General features: G+C 38.5%; 1 protein-coding gene across 2 annotated transcripts; it reads left to right on the plus strand.

Annotated features, from left to right (window-relative positions):
- Window positions 1-198: 198 nt before the first annotated feature.
- Window positions 199-20,148, plus strand: porb (P450 (cytochrome) oxidoreductase b). Of its 2 annotated transcripts, XM_023406632.2 has the most exons (16): window positions 199-328; window positions 3,378-3,565; window positions 9,948-9,996; window positions 10,968-11,096; window positions 11,691-11,843; window positions 13,055-13,179; window positions 13,808-13,897; window positions 14,563-14,661; window positions 14,999-15,115; window positions 15,295-15,413; window positions 15,990-16,171; window positions 16,301-16,450; window positions 16,611-16,878; window positions 17,294-17,439; window positions 17,750-17,835; window positions 18,321-20,148. In XM_023406632.2, the coding sequence occupies exons 2-16, from the start codon at window positions 3,387-3,389 to the stop codon at window positions 18,463-18,465; spliced, it is 2,037 nt and encodes a 678-aa protein (XP_023262400.1). In that variant the 5' UTR covers window positions 199-328; window positions 3,378-3,386; the 3' UTR covers window positions 18,466-20,148. The 2 variants fall into 2 exon arrangements, with proteins under 2 accessions (XP_023262400.1, XP_023262399.1); XM_023406631.2 differs by lacking the exons at window positions 199-328; window positions 3,378-3,565 and adding an exon at window positions 6,586-6,917.
- The last annotated feature ends 588 nt before the right edge of the window (window positions 20,149-20,736 follow it).

A 20,736-nucleotide genomic window follows, 5' to 3' on the forward strand; every position in this document is an offset into this window, starting at 1 on the left:
AGTTATTTATTTTAACAGGTTACATGTGCACATTGACATTAGGTAATGCCTTTATAGACCGACCCAAGTGAAATCACGTGTCTGCTAGAAACTAAAAACTAAACACCATGAAATCCGATAGTCCATAAGATTAGAATTGTCTCTTTTAAAGACACGTATCTACAGGTTTTCAACGATTAAAAAACATCCCCGGATATGATTTATATGGCATTGAAAGTGTAAGAGTACTCCCCCGCTGCCGGGCTGCAGTTGGTTTGAACCTACATGGCGTAAAGTTTCCTTCCGTATTAAGCACAGTGTGAGCCTGACACGAAGAGGAGAGCCGAGGGTAAGAACACACCAAACTCACATCTTCAACTTGACTTCTGTCGACCTCTAGTCTGTGGCAGTCTGTGGGACTGACACCTCAGGGATAATACCCTCTCTCTGAAACTATTAACTTTAAATCGAGAGGAAATATTTAGCTTTTAAGGCAAACATTAGCTTGAGAGAAGTGCTGACTCTTCCGTTACGCAAACTGAGGCTAACTTATATCTCTTTTTGATCAGTCGTTTCTTTAGCATGTGTAGTTTAAAACCCTTTAATCCCATCAGCTTTATACATACCATGCTTTAGACGACATTATTATATGTCTGAATTAGTCTTTGTTTTTTTAGTGTCATGTTTACAGCCAGTATTCTCAGAGTCCAGGGAATAGCCAGGGCCCCCTAGTCCACTCCCGCAGGCTATCATGGTAATTTTTGTGGTTTTGCCCTAACTAGTGATTTATAAAGAGGTAAATATCCTTATTTTAGCTATCACTAGCATTAAAAACACGTCAAACCGGCATCTGTAACTTCTCACATGCGGTCAGAAACCGGTGCCACTATCTCGGTTGTTACACAATTATTTGCTCCAAGCAGAAGTCGTGAGGATGAACTGCAGTAAACCTCGTCCAATTCATTGATCATTTAAAAGCCCGGAGACAACAGCTTCTCAAAAGCTTCTTTCACTTGATGAACTTGCATTTAACCAAAGCCTCACATAGTTCTGAATAGCAGCGTACACTTGGATCTTCAGTACATAGGACAACTTTATCCATCGGAGGTATTTAAAAAACAGTCTGTTACTTGGACAACTTTTTTCCTTGGCCAGATTTGTAAAGCTTTCTTTGATATCAGAAAATAGTGAAACATGCCTGTTATAATTTCCCACAGCTCTAGGAGATGAATTCAGGTTGCTTGTTTAATTTGTTCCAGAAGACCAATATGTTCATTTTACTGTCATTCTGTCAAAGAAAAGCAGCAAGTTCTTACATTTGAGAAGCTGAAACCAGAGACTAATTGGCATTTCTGCTTGTAAAAGTATTAGCACAGTGAATCATTAATCAAAATAGTTGCTGATTCAGTTCCCTCATGTCATGTCTTTGACAGGGTGTACACCACTGTGTGTGGAAATCAATAAGAAAAATTAAATTACTTGATTAACTAAACTGCCTAGATAGTATTTTCCTGTTAGTAGCTGCTAACTTAAATTATGCAATGTGAACTTGAGACAGGAGGCACTTGTGTTTTCAGTTTGAGCTGATAATTGATCCTGCTGGGAGATCACTAAGCAGAGTAGTCGACATGGATACTGTATCCCAACAGACAGGAGACACCGTTGAAGTGTGAGTGATTTAGCTTGAGATCATTACCTTAGTGTGGTGCTTGTTTTCTCCAGGATGATCTGTAGTTTGTGGTACTGTTAACTGTATTGCTTCGTACAGAGGGATGTTTCTGTTATTTAGCCTGCCCTCATTGCTATAAATGAAGTGGACAAAATAATAGAAATAATTCTTATAATGCAAAACAATTAAACAGCACCACTAACTACAGCTGTCTAAAATGACCGTAAAATGTAATCAACACCGCAGTTGACCACACTCTCGACACAACTGTTTAATGTCATGTTAACAGTGTAAACTCCTAAATATTGGTATTGATTTTAAATCCATCACTAGTCAGGCAAAAGCTTTATTAAGGAAACCACTGAATGCTATTATAAAACATAATTGATTACCACACTAGCTGGTTGTATGACTGGAACTTATTACCAACTTATTACCTGTGTAGCTAATTTTAAAAACAGCTCAAAACCTTGAATTGTTTAACTGCTCCATATAAAATGTTCCAGTACAAAATGTTACACAAAAAATGAACTGATATTCCATTACAGTTCACTGATTTGAGAAAGTGTTATTGAAATATTTGATTTAGGAATGTTTTTGACTGTGCTAGGTTTGTAGTATAATAGTTTTGCAGACCATAACTTCTGTACCTACTGAGGTTGACACACAGGTACCTCTCTACATGGTAGGTGAAGTGGTTTGCTGAATATCAGTGAGTCAGCAGTATAGTAAGTGATATCAGTCAGACTGTACTGTAGTTGTTAGCCAGCCAGCTCACAGGATCAGAGAAAACCTGATCTCATTGTTTTGAGTCCTTGAACCAAATTGTAAATGGAGAGTTGAGAACATGAAGTCCTCTCGTGCATAGTTTGAGAAGAGTTGCTTTCGCTGATGCATGATCAGAAATTCCTCATGTATAGAAAGCAGAGGGTTGCAGTTTTGTAATATGTTGAGCCAAGTGATAGAGCCAATTGTCCAATAACTCTTGCACAAAAGCTGTCATTCTATGGTTAACATGCATAATATGGCTCACATATGTTAGCAATCATATTGTTCTGTGCAGTGGCTTAACCAGTTTTCAGTTCCCTGTTTTGTTCAGCTGGAAATCTTTTTAACCATTACTGTAGACACAAAACACATTTTAAATGACAGGTTTTAAATTACAGCTTTCCCTCCGGGTTATATTAAACACACTGTAGTCAGTATCTGGGAGGACACCCCTGTAGGGCAACAAATTGTATTTATTGAATAACTTTATGTTTATACTATACATAACATAACCAGTAACCATTTGTACATGCTATATGACCAAAGCTGCTTTTCATTTTGTATATCATTTTGTTTATTTTGTATTTCACAGTTACAACCCTTCACTTTCACTACTCCATTACGCTCTTATTTATTATGCACATTTTTTTATTTTAATGTATCTCTGTATGCACTTTTGCTGCTGTTTGCATGAAATTTTGTCGCACTGGTGCTTTTCTGTGCAAAGACAATAACATCTCATTTAATTTAACCATCAAATCAAAACCTAAAGGGATTTTTCTTTTATACAATCCTATGAGCTGGAAGTGTCGAGTGCTATTTTTACTTAATGATAAGTGGAAAAAATTATGGATTGGTTATCAAAGTCGATTAACTGTCTGTCAAATAATCAGTTTCAGCACTATATAAGTTCCTATTTTTTCACTGGTCTAATAGCTGTGATCTTTCCGTCCCCATGCAGAGTGTCAACATGGCAGACATGGACGCTGAGACCACCACACACACAGAGCCCATGGCGGATGAAGAGGAGCCTCTTTTCAGCAACCTGGACCTCTTCCTCTTTTCCCTGATAGTCGGCCTTCTCATTTATTGGTTCATGTCCCGCAAGAAGCCTGATCCCATCCCTGAATTCAAGAAGCTCGACACACCGTGAGTATCTGTCAGGGTACACCTGGGTTTTAGTTTTGTTGTTGTTGTTGTTGTTGTTGTTGCTGTTGTTTTTTTAATAAAAACATTCCCCAAAAAAGTTACAATTCAGATTTAAGGAGGAGAAAAAAAATTAGGGCTGCTGTGAGGTAAAGGTAAATGAATGAATAAGACACATTTATTATTTATCTTTTGAGAATGTGGTGTATTGTGTATATTTTATAGATTATTATTCTGAGTCCTGTTGACTCTTATAAAATCCTGATTCTGATTCTTGGCTTATTATTTAAACTGCATCTGCTGAAAGCAAAAAACACTTTTTATTTGTAGCCGATTTGACTGTCTTAAAAAATGTTGCATTTTCATACCTTGGTACCATGCTGTTAGAACAAGGCAATGTTATGTTTAAAACACATCCTCATTAATCTTTTTCTATGCAGGAATTGCATTTTGTTATATTATTACCGTTTTCTAAGAAGCTTATAACATTATCATCACTCATAAGTGCTAGCTAAACACAATACACACGTGTCGACGCATACTTAAACAGCACAGCTTTCAGGGATCACAGTTCTTTACAAAGTTGCATTTTCACACCTGATGTTTATCCAGTAACAACAAAATAGTATTTGCTGAACAATGCTCAGAAAGCGACACCATATTTACTTTGATACCTGAAATTCAAGTCGTGTCTCTCAGTTTAGCTTTTGTCCCAGTGAATTAGTGAGATGATGTTCTATGTGTGCAGTTTAATTCACATTAGCTCTGCTGATCTCAGCTCCTTATCAACCTTAACCTGGTGAAAGTGGCTTGAACTCTTTTGTTGGACCAAACTTTGTTGCACCGGTGATCTGTGTGTGTATACACCAGGGGGTGGTATTGGTTTCAGGTTTTTATTGTTGGTCATTGGTGTTTAAAATTCACAAGATGTTTTGTCATTTACTTAAAAATTAAATCCATAGCCAGATTCTGTTTCTCCTATGAGATTAAGTAACCACTTGATCTTAGACATACTTGAAATTGTGTAAAAAGCTGTAAAAACATGCTGATCCGGAGGTTGAGAAGACATGTTGCATCTAGATGGGATATTTTTATTTGAACACTGTTAAGTCAGTGTCTGGCTTACAAGGTTTTTTTTTTTTGTTGATATTTTTAGGGCTGCAAGTAACCATTTTTTTTTTTATTGATTAATCTGCCAGTAAGATTCTTGATTAGTTGATCAATCATGTTGTCTCTAAAATGATAGAAAACAGTGAAACAGGCCTGTTATGATTCCCACAGTCTAAGATGATCTTCAATCTTCAAATGTCTTGTTTCGAGCAGCTACTCAGTTTACAATCATAAAACGGAGAGGCAGAAAATGCTCACAAGCTGGACCCATCAGGTGTTCTTCATTGCTGTTTAAAAAATGACCAAAGCGATTATTTGCAGATTAATTTTCAGTCTGTCAACTAATTGAGTCACTGACTAATCGTTGTAGCTGTACCTGTTTCCATTAGAGAAGAATGATGAGGATAAGTGTGTTTCTCTTTTGATCTGCCTGTGTCTTATCACACATAAGCAGTTTGAAAGAAACAAATGTTTTCCCTGAGTTAGACTCTGTCATTACATTCTGTGCACAAGCTGTCACTAAATTGGCCTTGAAGCAAGTGTGTGAGAGTGCATGGCTTAAGGCTCTTGTAAATGTTCCACTAGTAGCGACCTTTGCTGTCTGCCCCCCTCTTCTTTTGCACAGTCTTTCCCCTCTCTCACAAACTTATCTGATGTCTCTGTCTCTGTCTCTGTCTCTCTCTCTCTCTCTCTCTCTCTCTCTCTCTCTCTCTCTCTCTCTCTCTCTCTCTCTGTCTCTCTCGGACTGCCTCTTTCTCTCTCTGGTGTTAGTGCCTATGAGCTTTCCCTCCTCTGTTCCCTCCCCTCATCACTTATCAGTGGAGCGATGGAGGCTTGGCTTGATTTCAGTGGGCTCTCCTTCCACTGGCCACATTTTTACTCCCTCCCTGACCACAACACAATTTCTTTGGTCACCAGAGTAAAGCCACGGGCCAGCAGCAGCAGCCACGCTCGCTGTGTGGCTGAGGTCCTACGTTGGTTGTGTGAATGGAGACAGTGTTGGAGGCTGAGTTAGGGAGATCCTGACCATTTGTGTGAAAACAGGAGGTTGGCTAGAAGGGGGAAAGACCCCTGGAGGACATGTTTTGCTTTGGGAAGAGTGTGTATCTGTGGAGGGCGGGAGTACAGGAAGGGAACATAGAGCAACACAAGCGCCAAGCTGGTCTCCCCTCCCCTCAAAGGGAGCAGTGATTACCTAACTGTTATGAAGGGGGTGTAGTCTTCCATGTCTTTCCTGTGCTTTTGTTTTTGGCCCTGAACCCATTTTAAAAGTTCCCTGGAGAACAAACGAGGCAGGCGAGCCAAGCTCCTTTTGTGAGTCCTCTCCAAAGGTGGAAAGTTGAGGCAAAAGACAAGCAACCCTTTCTTTGCCCTGAGTTACTTTTTTTTATTCTTCTTTCCCCACTCCCCTTTTTTTCTTTCTAATGTGTGTGTGTGTGCGTGTGTGTGTGTGGGCTGAGCTGCACTGCCATTGGAGTAGGGCCATGTCACAAATGCAATCCTTTTATGATAAATGAGGTTGCTATAGCAATGACATTCCCCTCTCTCCTCCAGTGAGATGGGGGCGGGGGATACTTCAGAAAAAAACGACCATTCACAGCTCTTTCCCCCCCTTCAATGGTCCACCGAGGAGTTGCTCTGATAACTAGCCAAATTCTCAGAATGGATCTTGTAGACTTTTTCATTCCGAACACCTTTCAGACCGGAGAGGGAAAGGGGCGGGGATGAAGAGGAAGGCATTTTCAGCCCGAGAGTGTTTCAGTGTGTGTTTGTGTGAGTCAAAACTGTGGGTCTGCAGCTCTGCTACATTTTATGGGAAAGTCAGTTTCCCACCATTGTGTCCACAGCGGTTGCCAGACACTGACAGGGCTTGTAGGCTGCTGTGCTCTGTGTGTGTGTGTGTGTGTGTGTGTGTGTGTGTGTGTGTGTGTGTGTGTGTGTGGAGAACAGACGCTGCTGGTTTCAGAGAGCAGCACAGGAAGAGGCAGAGTTCAGATCGTGTTGGAGCCTCTTAGGTGAAGGCAGGCAGCTCTTCCAAACCTGCGAGTGTCCTGCTGCCTTTCTGGACTGGTTTTGTTTTTCCATCTTGTGGTTGTGGAGTGTTGACGTCCTGCTTTTGATTTTAAGCGTGGTGGTTTCCGGCGTGGCCTAGCCAGTGGTGCTAGAGGCAGCGGTGAGCTACAGGGCTGCATGCCATGGGCTGTGTCTTCTCCCTGCCAGAGGACAGGAGAGATGCTGCTGAGAGGTCAGTAAAGTGCTTGATTTACTGCTGAGTAAGATGGAGTAAGATATTTTTTTGCGTGCTTGGAGTTGTCTTTACCACCATCTGCCATTGTTTAATCCTGCTGCTGAGTTTGATAGTACAGATCACATTGGGAGGGCAAGTTTTTGAATGACACCCTTCATAAGTATCAAACTGGTGGCTTTCAACATAAAAGGTGTAGTTGCTTGTTTGTATCACAGCCTGGGAAGATAATGGTTTCAAAAACCATTCAATGTTCCTAGTAGGTTACGTAAGAGGTGGTGATAAAATCTGTTTCACCACAAACACAATTTAATTATTGGGTCTTCTGCCCCCCCCCCTTTTCCCACAAGCTCAGTCAATCATTTACCTCATTGGCCGTCACTGTCTTGCACATTTTAAAGGCTTGTTCCATTTCAATCAGTAAACAAACATAGCATCAGGTCTGATTTCCATTTCATTGGATTCAGGTCATAAAATGGAAAAATGTGTCATTGATTGTAGCATCATCAGATCACTTCCACGTTTGAACGGGCCTGAGTTACAGACAAAGACGGAACTGACTCAATGTGCTTGTGTGAAAAAGTTTAGTTCCTGTATGGATGAATGAATGGAAATTTTATTTTGACAGTATATACATATGACGAGCTCTGAACTGTGAATTGTTTAAACAGTGATTAAACACCAGCAGACGTGCATTTGTTTTTATATGGGACTCGAGCCAGTGCAGAAAGGAAAAGATCTTCAAGATTATGACCCTATTTGCATTTGCCGTTAAAATGTATTTATAGTTTTATTAATGTAATGGGTGTATGCTGCTGCACTCTCACAGGATCCATTTCCTCAATTAGTCTAATGTTATTAGAGTCAAACTTGCAGTCTTCACAGGTTACTTCCTGATATTTGAGATAACATCATTAGAAACGTATGATTTGCTAATACAACCTGTCTCCTTCAAGTTATGTTTCAGGCTGTAGCTAACAGCTCTGCAACGCTAGTGATTTGTTCTCAACCGTGATTCATTTCCTTTTTAGTTTTTCTCCATACGGTTTTTTGTTTTTTTTCACTTGTTAAAATCCTATCGCTGCCTGTCCTCTCGAAATGCCTCTCAGAATATTACAGAATATTAGTTTGTATTTAGTGTTACAGAGATGGGAAAAGTGATATCCTTTGTTGTATGCACTGTATGTTTAGTTTTGCTCAAGGTATTTGCATTTGTTGTCACAGCATTTTTAGTCCTGCCTAGATTTTGAAATCTGGTAACCTGGTTGTTGTGTGATGATGCAAAAAAAAAAAAGTCCTGTTGTTGAGTGACTCTGGGGCCGTTGAGGCAGACGTGAGCTGATAACAGTTCAGACAGATCCTGTTAAAGCTGTGAGGAATGCTTCAGCTTGGGGGCAAAGGCTTGTTCTTTTTAAATTTGTATCAGGAATTTACACTTTGCTTCAGAGTGTGATCCGTATTAGCCGTGGGGAGCTCGGTTTTTATGGCGTGTTGGGCATCAGTCCCACATGCCTGCACTCTGCACCCTGCTTCTTAGCTTTAAATCGTTTGACTAAATGTGTGTTGGAGACAAAATGTAATCCGATGCCTTCAAGTCTCACCTCTTATAGACAGCTGGTTAGGTTAAGGTAAAAAGAAACCAGTTCAATATGTTATGTAGGAAATTAATATTCTTTCTCTATTATTGCCTCTATTTCACTCAGATTTAATGGTTATCTTACCGGCTCCTGGATACAGAAAATCTGAAAACATTTTATTCTCACGTGACTATTTGTAGCCTTTTTATTCCTTTTTCAGTGCAGACAGAATAGCAGCTGTCCACTCAGAGCTTTGAAGCTGAATGAAGCGGCGTTGCCTTTTATTTGGTTTGATAATAGATTTTGCTTCATGTGCACCTTTATACTGACAGTTGTTGTTTTCCATTAATTACTTCCAGGATAAATCTGACACTTTTAAATTACCATGAGGCCTAAGCTGTAATGATTATGTATCTATCATTTCCCTTTTAATTATATAAAAAATAATGTAACATTAGTACGTGCTTGTACACATGGTTAGAATGACTAATGCTTGTGTGGCTGCTGAGTCACTGCTCTGCTGTTCCCTGTAGCTGTAAGAGTAAGCATTTATTTATATGGTGATCATTTAAAAATCTGCTCATGTCATGCTTTGCTGTAGGATTGGGCAATAACATGATCTTGATAAGATATGTTTTAATTTTTTGCATTCTTTTAAACGAAAGTTTGCTTAGAATCATAAATTTGACCAAAACACTTTTCAGTTCTGATCAGTGTGATCATCTGTCTGTGACAATGTGATTTCCTTAAAAATCAGTAAATGATGATGTCGACTCATGGCTCAGCTCTGCTCCCCTGTTTCTTTGGAGACCTTTCACACAGAAAATGATTACGTACATGAGCCTGTTGAGCAATTGCCTTACATGTCACAGGATTGCCTGTTATCACAGGATGATGAGTCACTTCTCTCACCCATTGCTTTCTCAATGAGCTGAATCACTTGTGGAGTAAATCATATTTATTGATGTTGATCTGACCTCACTCTGAACTTCAAGTGACCTATTGTTCCCTGCTTTTTGTTTGGTCTAAAGTACAATCGGTGATCTAAATGTTAAATGTGGTCATCCCACCACCACAAATCAAAACACAGTATTACATTATGAATTTGTTTAGCTTTTCAAGTGACGTATAAACATGTAATAAATGGTTTATAACACTCTGTAATGTGGCTGTTATCAAATATATATTTCAAGGTCTCCTACATTGCTGAAACTCTTGATAAAAGCATCTGCCAAATGAGTAAATGTAAATGCAATGCTGTTAAAGGTTTTATTTAATATTAGAAATGTCAGCCTAAAAATAGGCCTATATTTTAAATTTTTATCATCCGAGACCCGCTATTGGACAGTAGCTTGTGTTTAATGTTAAGGGAACAAATGCTTATTTTGTCTAAAATGACTTAATTACTAGTGAAATCTTTTTTTTAAATTTATTTCTTTATTTTCTTTTTCAGAGCACCCACCACAAGAGAGACAAGTTTCATTGAGAAAATGAAGAAAACCGTGAGTGATGTTCTTTTAACAACAATCTAGTTTTTCTCCTTGTCACTTCACACTTCCCATCACTTCTGTTTCAATTGTGTCAGTGGTTTCATCTTTTTTCTTTTTTTAAAAATAAAAATACGTTAGATTTTGTTGCTGTGAGCGAACATTGCAAATATAAGGTGTTAAACGGTCTTAAATTTGTGGCCCTTCACCAGCAGCCTTGAAGTTGTTTTCCCAGTAAATGCCTGTTTTATCTGCAGGTCCTTAAATTGAAAGCTGGATTTGTAATATTTTTTATCCTGACTGCTTGAAGCATATGATTTTAAAAGAAACTACATTTATTAAAATGCTAAAGTTTCCCTCCTCCTTTGCTCCTTGACTATGATGAGTATAATGGTCCCCCTGCTAAGTTTTAGTTTTAGATTTGGACGCCCTGTTTTGACTTTGATGGTCGTCTGTTTTCAAGCCAGCCTTGAGAAAAGACTTTGGTTTTGAATCATGTGGGTTTTGCAGCAAATAGTTCACATACCATAATGGTGGCAGAATAGGAAGTTTGGCCCCCACTGCTATTTGATTTTGTTTTTCTTTGTTATGAATTATCATGGCAACATTGTAGGCAAGGATAAAGTATAACTTGATTCTTACAAATGTACATTCAGCTGTTTATTTATGTAAAGATAAACTCTATGTTGGAGAAACGTGAAATCATTTAAACCCAAAGTTGTATCAGTCTTTCTTTATTTTACATTATGCAGTTTCTAGTTGTGTTAGTATGATCTTTCTGTCAATGCGTTTCAGCATTTGGAATAAAATACATTCTGAATATATTTTAGCTAAATTACAATAGATGTAATGCATCTGTTGTACTCTTACATTGTTCCGTTATAATAGTAAACATAAGAGACGGGTTAGGTGTTTGTTATAGTTGTGGGAATAGTTGCGTTTTTTTCATGCAACATGTGAATGATTTTCTGTCGATTTGTAACCAGGGCAAGAACATCATCGTGTTCTACGGCTCCCAGACGGGCACAGCAGAGGAATTTGCTAACAGACTGTCCAAAGATGCTCAGCGTTATGGCATGAAAGGAATGGCAGCAGATCCAGAGGAGTATGACATGGTAATTGGCATCAGTGGAACAACACACAACCCACATAATTAAAATTAAAAGAAGTACTTCTCATTCTTGTGGATTATACTCGTTATAGCTGCCGGTGAATGATTGGTGATAGTGACATGGGAGAAGTATCACTGCAGTGCTGAAGACTGAAGAACTCAGTGTGTTACTGTGGCAAAGCAATCATTCAGTTAACACTGCAGTGGTGATAATCTGGTTGTCCAGACATGTACAGACATGTAAATAAAATACATATAATGTACCATGGCAGATTCTAAATGAGCCATATAACAGCCAGACAAATGTGTTCTCTTCTAATTATAAATTTACTGTTCTGGGTAATAAAACAAGTAAGACGAGTGCAGACCATAAAAACCCAAGGACAGCACACACTCCTATCTCAATATGCATGCAGTTTCAGTAACAAAAATACAAAGTGCACAATATAATGATCTCAGGCTCTGTCCAAGAGTGTATTGCAACACTGAGAACCAAGTTTGCTGACAGGGCAACTCTTGAGACAGCTGGTCAGATATTGAAGATGAGCATATTAGTTCTACAGTGGTCATTTTCAGATACTGATGTTTCATGTTCCAGGGGGAACTGTCCCGTCTGTCGGAGATTGAAAACTCCCTTGCCATATTTTGCATGGCCACCTATGGCGAAGGAGACCCAACAGATAACGCCCAGGACTTCTATGACTGGCTGCAGGAAAATGATGATGAAGACCTCAGCGGACTAAACTACACTGTGAGTTTTTATTGTCGTGTTTTTTCTTTCAAATTCTTACGACCTTACAAGAACACTGACAATTACATAAATGTTATGTATGTAATTAAAAGGTGATTGCATAGGAATTGTTTTTGTGTTAGTGATGCGTAAACATGCGTTACGTTTTCCATCAAATGTCACGACCAAAACGTTCTCAGTAAGGTGTTATGAGGCCCAGTGAAAGCAGCCACTAAACACACAACAGGAAGCACAACTGAATAAAGTTACCCATGTGTACATGAGAGCCACCGGAACGCACTGCAAGACCGGCTACCAAAACAATGACCAGAGTAAAAACTCGGATTGCAGCACACACAGAGGGGATGCGACTTTATTCTCTGTTCAGGACGCCATTGTTACACTATATCTTTACATAGAAAACAGTTGTTTGCTGAATTGTTTAAAAAGTGTGACCACATTTTTCAATGTCCACATTTAGTGTATATCCTCTGTTTTGCTCGTTACCTTCAGCCCTACACTATAATGATGGAAAAGTCATCCAGTTTTGAAAGAATGCGAATGATTTCCCTTTGGCATTTTTTAGAGGTAATGTTACATGGAAATTTGAATAGCTGGCTCGGAATATTTGGATAAACCAATACAGGCTGGATTTGCATTACTCCTACAATGAACATAAAGGATGTGAGTCACATTTAAATTCAAATTTTGTTCACCATTGTCCCTGCCCCAACCTGCTGATTTTATGAGTCACACTATGTCAGTTTGCATGGTTCTCTTATTGAGTTCGCAGGCTTCACTAGCACAAACTGCGTCGGGTTTTGTGTGCATCATGAAGGAAAGGCTTTGTGTGTTGTCATGTCTGGTCTGTCTGTGCGTGTGTGTCATTGTGTGATTGTTGGGGTGCAGCGCTCCTGGCCTCGTTTGCGTGAGGAACTTGACTGTGAGAAATCTGATATTCTTGGGCACAGTCACATCCTTCCTACTGTATTTTATCTATTGTGTTTCTGGTCTGGATAAGAGTGATGCCATACACATTCAACATTAAACAGAAAAGCGTTCAAATATCTGCACTGGTAAATTGACTAATTGCAAAACACTAAACTTAGATTAATTGTTAACAATGTTTGATAACTGAAAAATGCAAATTCACCATGGTACACTGTGTTCCAGTGTCACTGCTCGTTCAAGCTCACTGACTGGTGTCTTGTTGTACCCTGTTCTGTCTTCAGGTATTCGCTTTGGGCAACAAGACATATGAACACTACAATGCAATGGGAAAATATGTTGACAAAAGGCTGGAAGAACTGAGAGCCAACCGCATCTTTGACCTCGGGTTGGGAGACGATGATGGGAAGTAAGTTACCAATTAATCCTCTGAGCTTATAAAGAAATGCTGACTTCCATTTTTTCTGGTCAGGGTTATTAATTACATGACAAGAAGAACAATCTGTGATTGTTTAAAACCCTCTGGAGTCTGTAATAGTAACATAATGTCATGCATGTGGCATCAGGACAATTTAAAAGGTTTTTAAAGACCAAAATGAATGCATGGATAACCGCCATAAATTAGCAAAATAAATCTGGACCTGAGGGTGAGGAAAATGGTGAGCAGCTGAAATTAGATGCATTCATGCTCCTTAGAGGATCAACCCTTTACCTTTTTAGCACTGCACAGACTTTTGAAGCCACCAAAAAACCATCTCAACCGTGAGATGGAATCAAAACTTTTTCATTTTAAGGAGAGGGACAGTCCATTGCTCTGAAGTGTTTTTGTTTTGTCTTTTATGAAAATGTTTGTTTGTTTTTTTTTTAAAGTTATCTCACTTGGGAATTTAACAAAACTTTCCAAAGAAAGGGTGCTGCATAAAAATAAGATAAAGATGTTTTTCAAAGGGTTTTCATGTTGTCGTAAATAAAAAGTGTAACTTAAATCAGCCTTTTTGAACAAATGTTAATTCAGATGCTCTATTTTTGTCACTCAGTCTGGAAGAGGACTTCATTTCATGGAGAGAGCAGTTCTGGCCGGCCATCTGTGAGCACTTTGGAGTGGAAGCCTTAGGAGATGATTCAAGGTGCATTTGTAGACATTTCACAGTTTTTATGGTTTGACCACTTAGACCCTGTGTGAGCAGCCTCCTGCCTCTAGGCCTTAATTCAGCTGTAAGAGAGAAACTGTTGTTGTGTCCTCCTGAATTTGACCATAAAGGGAACATTGCACTGACGATGAAAGAGCAGAACTTGCAAATATGCAAACAAATGTTTTCTCAATTGTCAGATCAGAGGTAGTTTTCACACAATGCATATTTTTCAGTCCAGGTTTAAATGAAAAACTAATCACAGACGGAAGTTACAAGTTGATCACCAGACAGGGATTTGCAAATGCGACACATCAGTGTCACATCGCTAGGTTTAAAATGATACTCTTGCCAAAATGTTTTTCTTTTTCCTTTTTTTTGAAACATCCATATCTTAACCAAGACTTGTCATGTAATGCTAAATCAGGACATATCTCAATTATGTGGTAAAACACCATTCAACTATATGTTAAATGAACAAATGCCAAGAATTATATATTAATTAAAAGTCTTAAATTGGTCATGCATCAGCCTAAAAAACAAGAACAAGTGTGCCACCTTTACATAATTTATTTTAATTTGTTTCACTAGAAATGAAATAGATCTCATTATGTATGCGAGCAGTGTCTGAGGAGGCTAACTTCAAGTTGTTTCCCTCACAGCATACGGCAGTACGAGCTGCAGGAGCACACTGACATCAACATGAACAAAGTGTACACAGGAGAGATTGGTCGCCTGAAGAGTTTTGAGGTCCAGAAGCCGTAAGTACTGTAGCAGAGGCGATGTTCATTTCTAGGACTCGGTCATCCTTAAACAGCTCATTGTTTACGTTTCACCTACATTTGTTATCAACTGCAAAAGTTTATCAAAGGTCACTTTCTAAAAGTGAAGCTTTCTGCCCCCTTGTGGACATGGAAAATCATCACTCCTTTTTTTTTTTTTTTTTTTTTTTTTTTTTTTTTTAAATCAAACCTTGTAATTTATTTATTGAAAAATAGATCTTAATATTTTTTATTTAATAAAATCTCTTTTTTTTGACTATTTTCAACCCCTTTGTAATTACATTTTTACATATAAGTGTTGCTCTTCTATTTACAGGCCCTTTGATTCGAAAAACCCTTTCCTAGCCCCAGTCACTGTCAACCGCAGACTCAACAAAGCTGGTGATAGACACCTAATGCACCTGGAACTCGACATAACAGGCTCCAAAATCAGGTGAGACTTGTTGAATAAATGATACATGAGGTGTCTGTAACTTTAAGCTAATTACTAGAGAGTTTCTTTCGCATATCTCTAACGCCATGGTACCAGATGGACAGGTCTCATTCTTGTTCTGTTTGAAGGCTTTATGAACACAGGTCAAAGTCTAAATTTGTCATATTCGGTTATTTCAGATATGAGTCAGGAGACCACGTTGCTGTTTTCCCTACAAATGACTCTGCGCTGGTGAACAAGCTGGGACACATCCTTGGAGTGGACCTTGATGTGGTTATCTCTCTCAACAACCTTGATGGTATGGCATTGAAAGCCCCAAGCACCTTGACTTAATTAACTTGTCCCACAAACCGTCTCACGAAATCCTCTCGATATCTAGACCTGGAGTATCAGTGCATGTATTGCATTTGAAGTGGATGGTGGTTATTACTGCAATTACAAATTATTGCTGTAATATAACTTGTTGAGTATTTTTTATTAGTTAAATGCGTTTCATGTCATCATGAAGGTCATTGGTACTTGCTGGTTGCATAGGTGATAATTAAGGCTTTTTGTTTATGTATTTTATCAACATTCCTCAAAATTAAATGGATATATTTAAATACTTAATAGAAAATGTGCTAAGGTCATCGATATAATAATATATACAACAATATATTAATACAAGAAGAAGACATGACAGTAATTACTTCTGTGTCTTATATAATGAAAATACATTAGAATACAAAAGTTGGCCAGGCCGAGTGTTAATGATACAAACTTTACTTAATGTTTTTTGTTACCAGTAGACCATGAAAAGTGGAATTTCATGGTACCAAAAAATAAAGTTGTTAATGTGTGTTTTTTCTTTTTTTTTTCTTGTTTTTTTTTTCAGATGAGTCCAACAAGAAGCACCCTTTCCCCTGCCCCACCACCTACCGCACGGCCCTCACTCACTACCTGGACATCACACACCCCCCTCGCACCAATGTCCTCTACGAGCTGGCACAGTACGCCGCTGACCCCAAAGACCAGGAGAACATGCGCAAGATGGCCTCCTCCTCCCCCGAGGGCAAGGTCAGTGATGAATGGTGAAGTGTCATCGGTGGTGGTGTTATAATGCAAACTGATGCATGCGCTGTACCTTTGTACGTTTTTCCACCACTTATACTATGTTGTTGTCTTTTTGTTGCTGCCTATCTACAGGCTCTCTATCAGAGCTGGGTGTTGGATGCCAGTAGAAACATCCTCGCCATCCTGGAGGATATGCCTACTTTGAGGCCTCCCATTGACCATCTGTGTGAGCTGATGCCTCGGCTCCAGGCTCGCTATTATTCCATTGCCTCCTCCTCTAAAGTAATTCTCTATTTAAATCACAGGGAAAAGAAATTCAAGTCATATCGTTTTAATTTACTCCAAAGACGTTTTTTTATTGTTGGTGTTTTTAATTGATATTGGCAATAATGTTTCCTGGATTACAGGAGTAAACTGTTAATAACTCTCCTCTGTTATGTAGGTTCACCCCAACAGTATCCACATCTGTGCCGTAGTCGTGGAGTACAAGACCAAGACTGGCCGCATGAACAAAGGAGTTGCCACCAACTGGCTGAAAAACAAACTGATCTCTGACAATGGCCACAAGTCCACTGTTCCCATGTACATCCGCAAATCTCAGTTCCGCCTGCCCTTCAAAGCCACCAACCCAGTGATCATGATCGGCCCTGGGACAGGAATCGCTCCCTTCATGGGCTTCATCCAGGAGAGGGGCTGGCTAAAAGAGCAAGGTATTAACAGACACTGTGTGCCATGGTGTGTGTGCCTGTGTGTGCTGTTGTTTGTCTGACCTTTCATAACCTTATGTCTCATTAAAGAAAGAAAAATGACGTGGTAGACCTCCAACTGCTCAGCTGCTAACAAAAAATATATATCCAAAGCATTAAGTGGTACAGATACAAATAAGGGTTGATGGATACAATTAAACACATTTTCCAATAGTGGAAACACCTGTTTAAAAAGAAATGTTTGACCAGCTTATTATTCATGTTGACCTATTCAGATAAATTGCACATATGCAATTTGTTACAGCTGTTTTAAGTAGAAACCGTGTGATATGGTATGCTTACAAAGTAAAAAGTATAAAACACGATGAAGGTTGGGTGTGACAATTTTGACAATGTTTTGTTTTGTTTCCTTTTACAGGAAAGGAGGTTGGAGAGACGGTGATGTACTTTGGCTGCAGGCATAAGAATGAGGATTATCTCTACCAGGAGGAGCTGGAGGAAGCAGAGAAGAATGGAGTCCTAACACAGCTTAATGTTGCCTTCTCCAGAGACCAGGAGCAGAAGGTACGACTGTCTGCGTCACTGGTGTTAGTGTCCCTTAGAGTTGAAGCTGGAAACTACTGGCTAGCTGTGATTATAGTTTACTGAAGCACCTTACAATAGCTGGAATCATACATGCTAAGTGTTTATCTCAGGTTATATAAAATTTAACGCTTATTTCAGCCAAGTAGTGTCTGTCTGTCTGTCTGTCTGTCTGTCTGTCTGTCTGTCTGTCTGTCTGTCTGTCTGTTCACCATGTGTTGCCTATAGCCTACAGTGCATACACTGCAACTACAACAACATTTGCTCCTTTCATTCATTCTCCACAATAAAGGTGTACGTGCAGCATCTCCTGAAGAATAATAAGGAGGACCTCTGGAAGCTGATTCACACAGAAAACGCTCATATCTACATCTGCGGGTAATAAGGAAATTTGACTGACAAAAAATATGATTTTCAGTAAATTCACAATTAATTGTCACATTTGTGTATTGATTTTGTGAACTGAACTGATATGCACTGAATACTCCTTAGTTGAAGGTGCTGATACTTTGTGCCTCTAACTGAAATAATTTTACATTTTTATGTTATGTAAAAGAATCAACCTGGACAAAAAAAAAAAAAGAAGAAAACATTAGGATGAGTATTTCTTTGGAAAAGCAAAGTGTCTTTGGTGTGTTTGCACCTCCTAGTGGGGTAATGAGAAGTGGTTTCACTGATGGTTTCAAACACTTCCATTACTTTACACCATGACTTGATCTGAATATTATTGCCAACCGATATCAGTTTATTTGATTAAATTGAAATATCCAGAAACATAGATGATTTAAAAAAAACAAAAAAAAAAAAAAAAACACTATAACTATTAGAACCAGACATCTAAACTGATCTCTTTGCCGGTTTAGGGATGCAAGAAACATGGCTAAGGATGTGCAGACGACCTTCCATGAAATCGCAGAAGAAATGGGAGGCATGGTGCGCACCCAGGCCACAGATTACATCAAGAAACTGATGACCAAGGGACGCTACTCACAAGATGTCTGGAGTTAAAGAGCCTCAAACAGAGTCTGATTCTCACTACTCAAGTGGTGGTTTTAAAATTTCTATTTTTATTGGACATCTTGTTTTATCTGAACTGATTGTAAAAAAACACAAACAAACAAACAAAAAAAACACTTGTTCATACTCACCCTGGTTAATGAGAGCTACAAGTAGCAGATCATGAGGCAACCCCTACCTCAGAAGGTTGTAATAAACCCATTCAGCAATTTCAGTCTTTTTTTCCTATTTATGTATACTACATTTTATACCTGGACCACCAGCCTGTGTCTGCTGGAGTCCTCACTTGAGCCATGGTCTCAGACCAAACAACACTTACTTGGTTTCCAGAGATGGTTAAGGGATATATGAATGAGTGAATTAGTGTAATTGGGTGTACGACTGCAACTATGGCCATTCAGATTGGATGTAGGAACTCGCAGACATGAGTAAAATAAGAATGATAAGATGCAAATGCAGAAAATACTCATCTTATTTTCAGATTTAATTTTGATTAGACACACTTTTTTTTATACTAATGAGTCACTCAGTTTAGCTGTGCATCTTTTTAAATTGATGATGACTGTGAGTAGATATCCATCTGTTTAGTGGGACAGGGATGCCCCAATCCCAAGCTCTGGATGTACATAATATAATTCCACTGTGAACATACCGATTCACATTGAAAATTTAGAAAGCTCATTCTGTTTGCCATCATGAGGTATTTGTAACTTTCATCCAACTGATAAACATTGCAGTACTACAGCAGATAATATCCCATCATACTGTATGTCTAAGTGAACATAATGAGCGTTGTGTGTTCCTGTTGCAGTGTGAACACTCGGAAGCTTTAGTTTCGCCCAGAGCTGATCTCATAGTACTTTTATAAGTACTTGAAATACTTTAAATGTTTTAAAAACTTTGTTAAAATTCTGTGAGGAAAATGTTTGGTGTAACAAACTGGCGTCATAGGTACAATTATGTTTACCTTTGTATTTTGACAAGGGATTTTCCTTTTATGCATAAGTTGTTGTTCATTGTAATCAGTGAGGGTAACCTTTTGAAAGGCATGAAGAGTTGTGCAAAGGGAAAAATCATTAATAGAAAAAACATGAGATTATTTGCATTTAGTTTCCCAAACAAACCTGCCTGTAAACATGAGGAAAATGAATTCATAGGTACCCTGTGATATTTGTAAAATGTTAGACTTGAAACCAGATCTTGCCTCCTAAGTGGCAGTAGTTTATTTTATATGCATCTGACAGCAGAGGGTTATGAATTGGTTTTGTCTTGATAACCACCTCTGTTTTTTTTTTCTGTATTCTTTATTTTTGACCAATTACATATGCATCACTAGTTGGAGAAGATAACTGGACATATCAAAACATTTTGTGTGTCTCGAAGCATCTGTCAATCAGCGTTTATCACAGTACTTTCATGTGAACATGTGGAGGTCAGCCAACCAGTTAAAGTGCAGCTTGTGCCTTTTTAATACTGCCTTATATATTAAGTTAGCATTAAAACCTTCATCTTTTTAATAGTTTCTTTTTTCTTCCTTACTAAAATTTTGATAGAAAGTCCAATTCATGTGAGACACTTTACCCAGCGCTGTCACTTTTTGTCATTCCACTTTATGATGTGTTTGAATGCATTAAGGCATGCATTTTTTTAATGAATAAAATTGGAATAATTTGCCAGGTGGATGTCTTTTTTTTTTTTTTTTTTTTTTTTTTGTCATTACATGAGGTTAAACTTTGGGATTTACTTACATACAGTGGCCTAGTCGAGTGTATCAATACAACATGTTAAAACAGTGGAAGAAGTGTGTGTTCAGCAGCTTGCACACTTACACAAAAAATGATCTACATTGTACAAACTAAAACTAGTGAAACCTAGATCCAGATGTAAGAGTATTATAAATAATAGTTCTGAGTGTTTGAGACCATCGGTCTACAATCTATTAACTCTAGCAGATTATCTCAACCATCTGTTTGTCATCTGTCACCAGATATGAGGTTTCAGCTCCGTCACTCAATATTCATGAGGAAGTGACGATGAGATTTTAAAATCACTCTCGGCTGCGCTGTGTTCATGTTTTAATTGAATCAGTAGCTTCTCCTATTGCGTGACTTACAGTAACCTCACCAGCAGCTGTCTATGTAACATACCTGAACAAAACAGCACAAGCAAATCTGACAGTTTCACGGATTTGTGAAGATAGCACTGCAATCTTTTTACCATTACATGATTGCAGTGTTTTGTTTCCTGAAAAAGAAACTACTC

This window comes from Seriola lalandi, unplaced genomic scaffold (assembly GCF_002814215.2).
Source record: "Seriola lalandi dorsalis isolate HSWRI2012SDOR001 ecotype SW California unplaced genomic scaffold, Sedor1 jcf7180002054313, whole genome shotgun sequence".
Taxonomy (NCBI): Eukaryota; Metazoa; Chordata; class Actinopteri; order Carangiformes; family Carangidae; genus Seriola; species Seriola lalandi.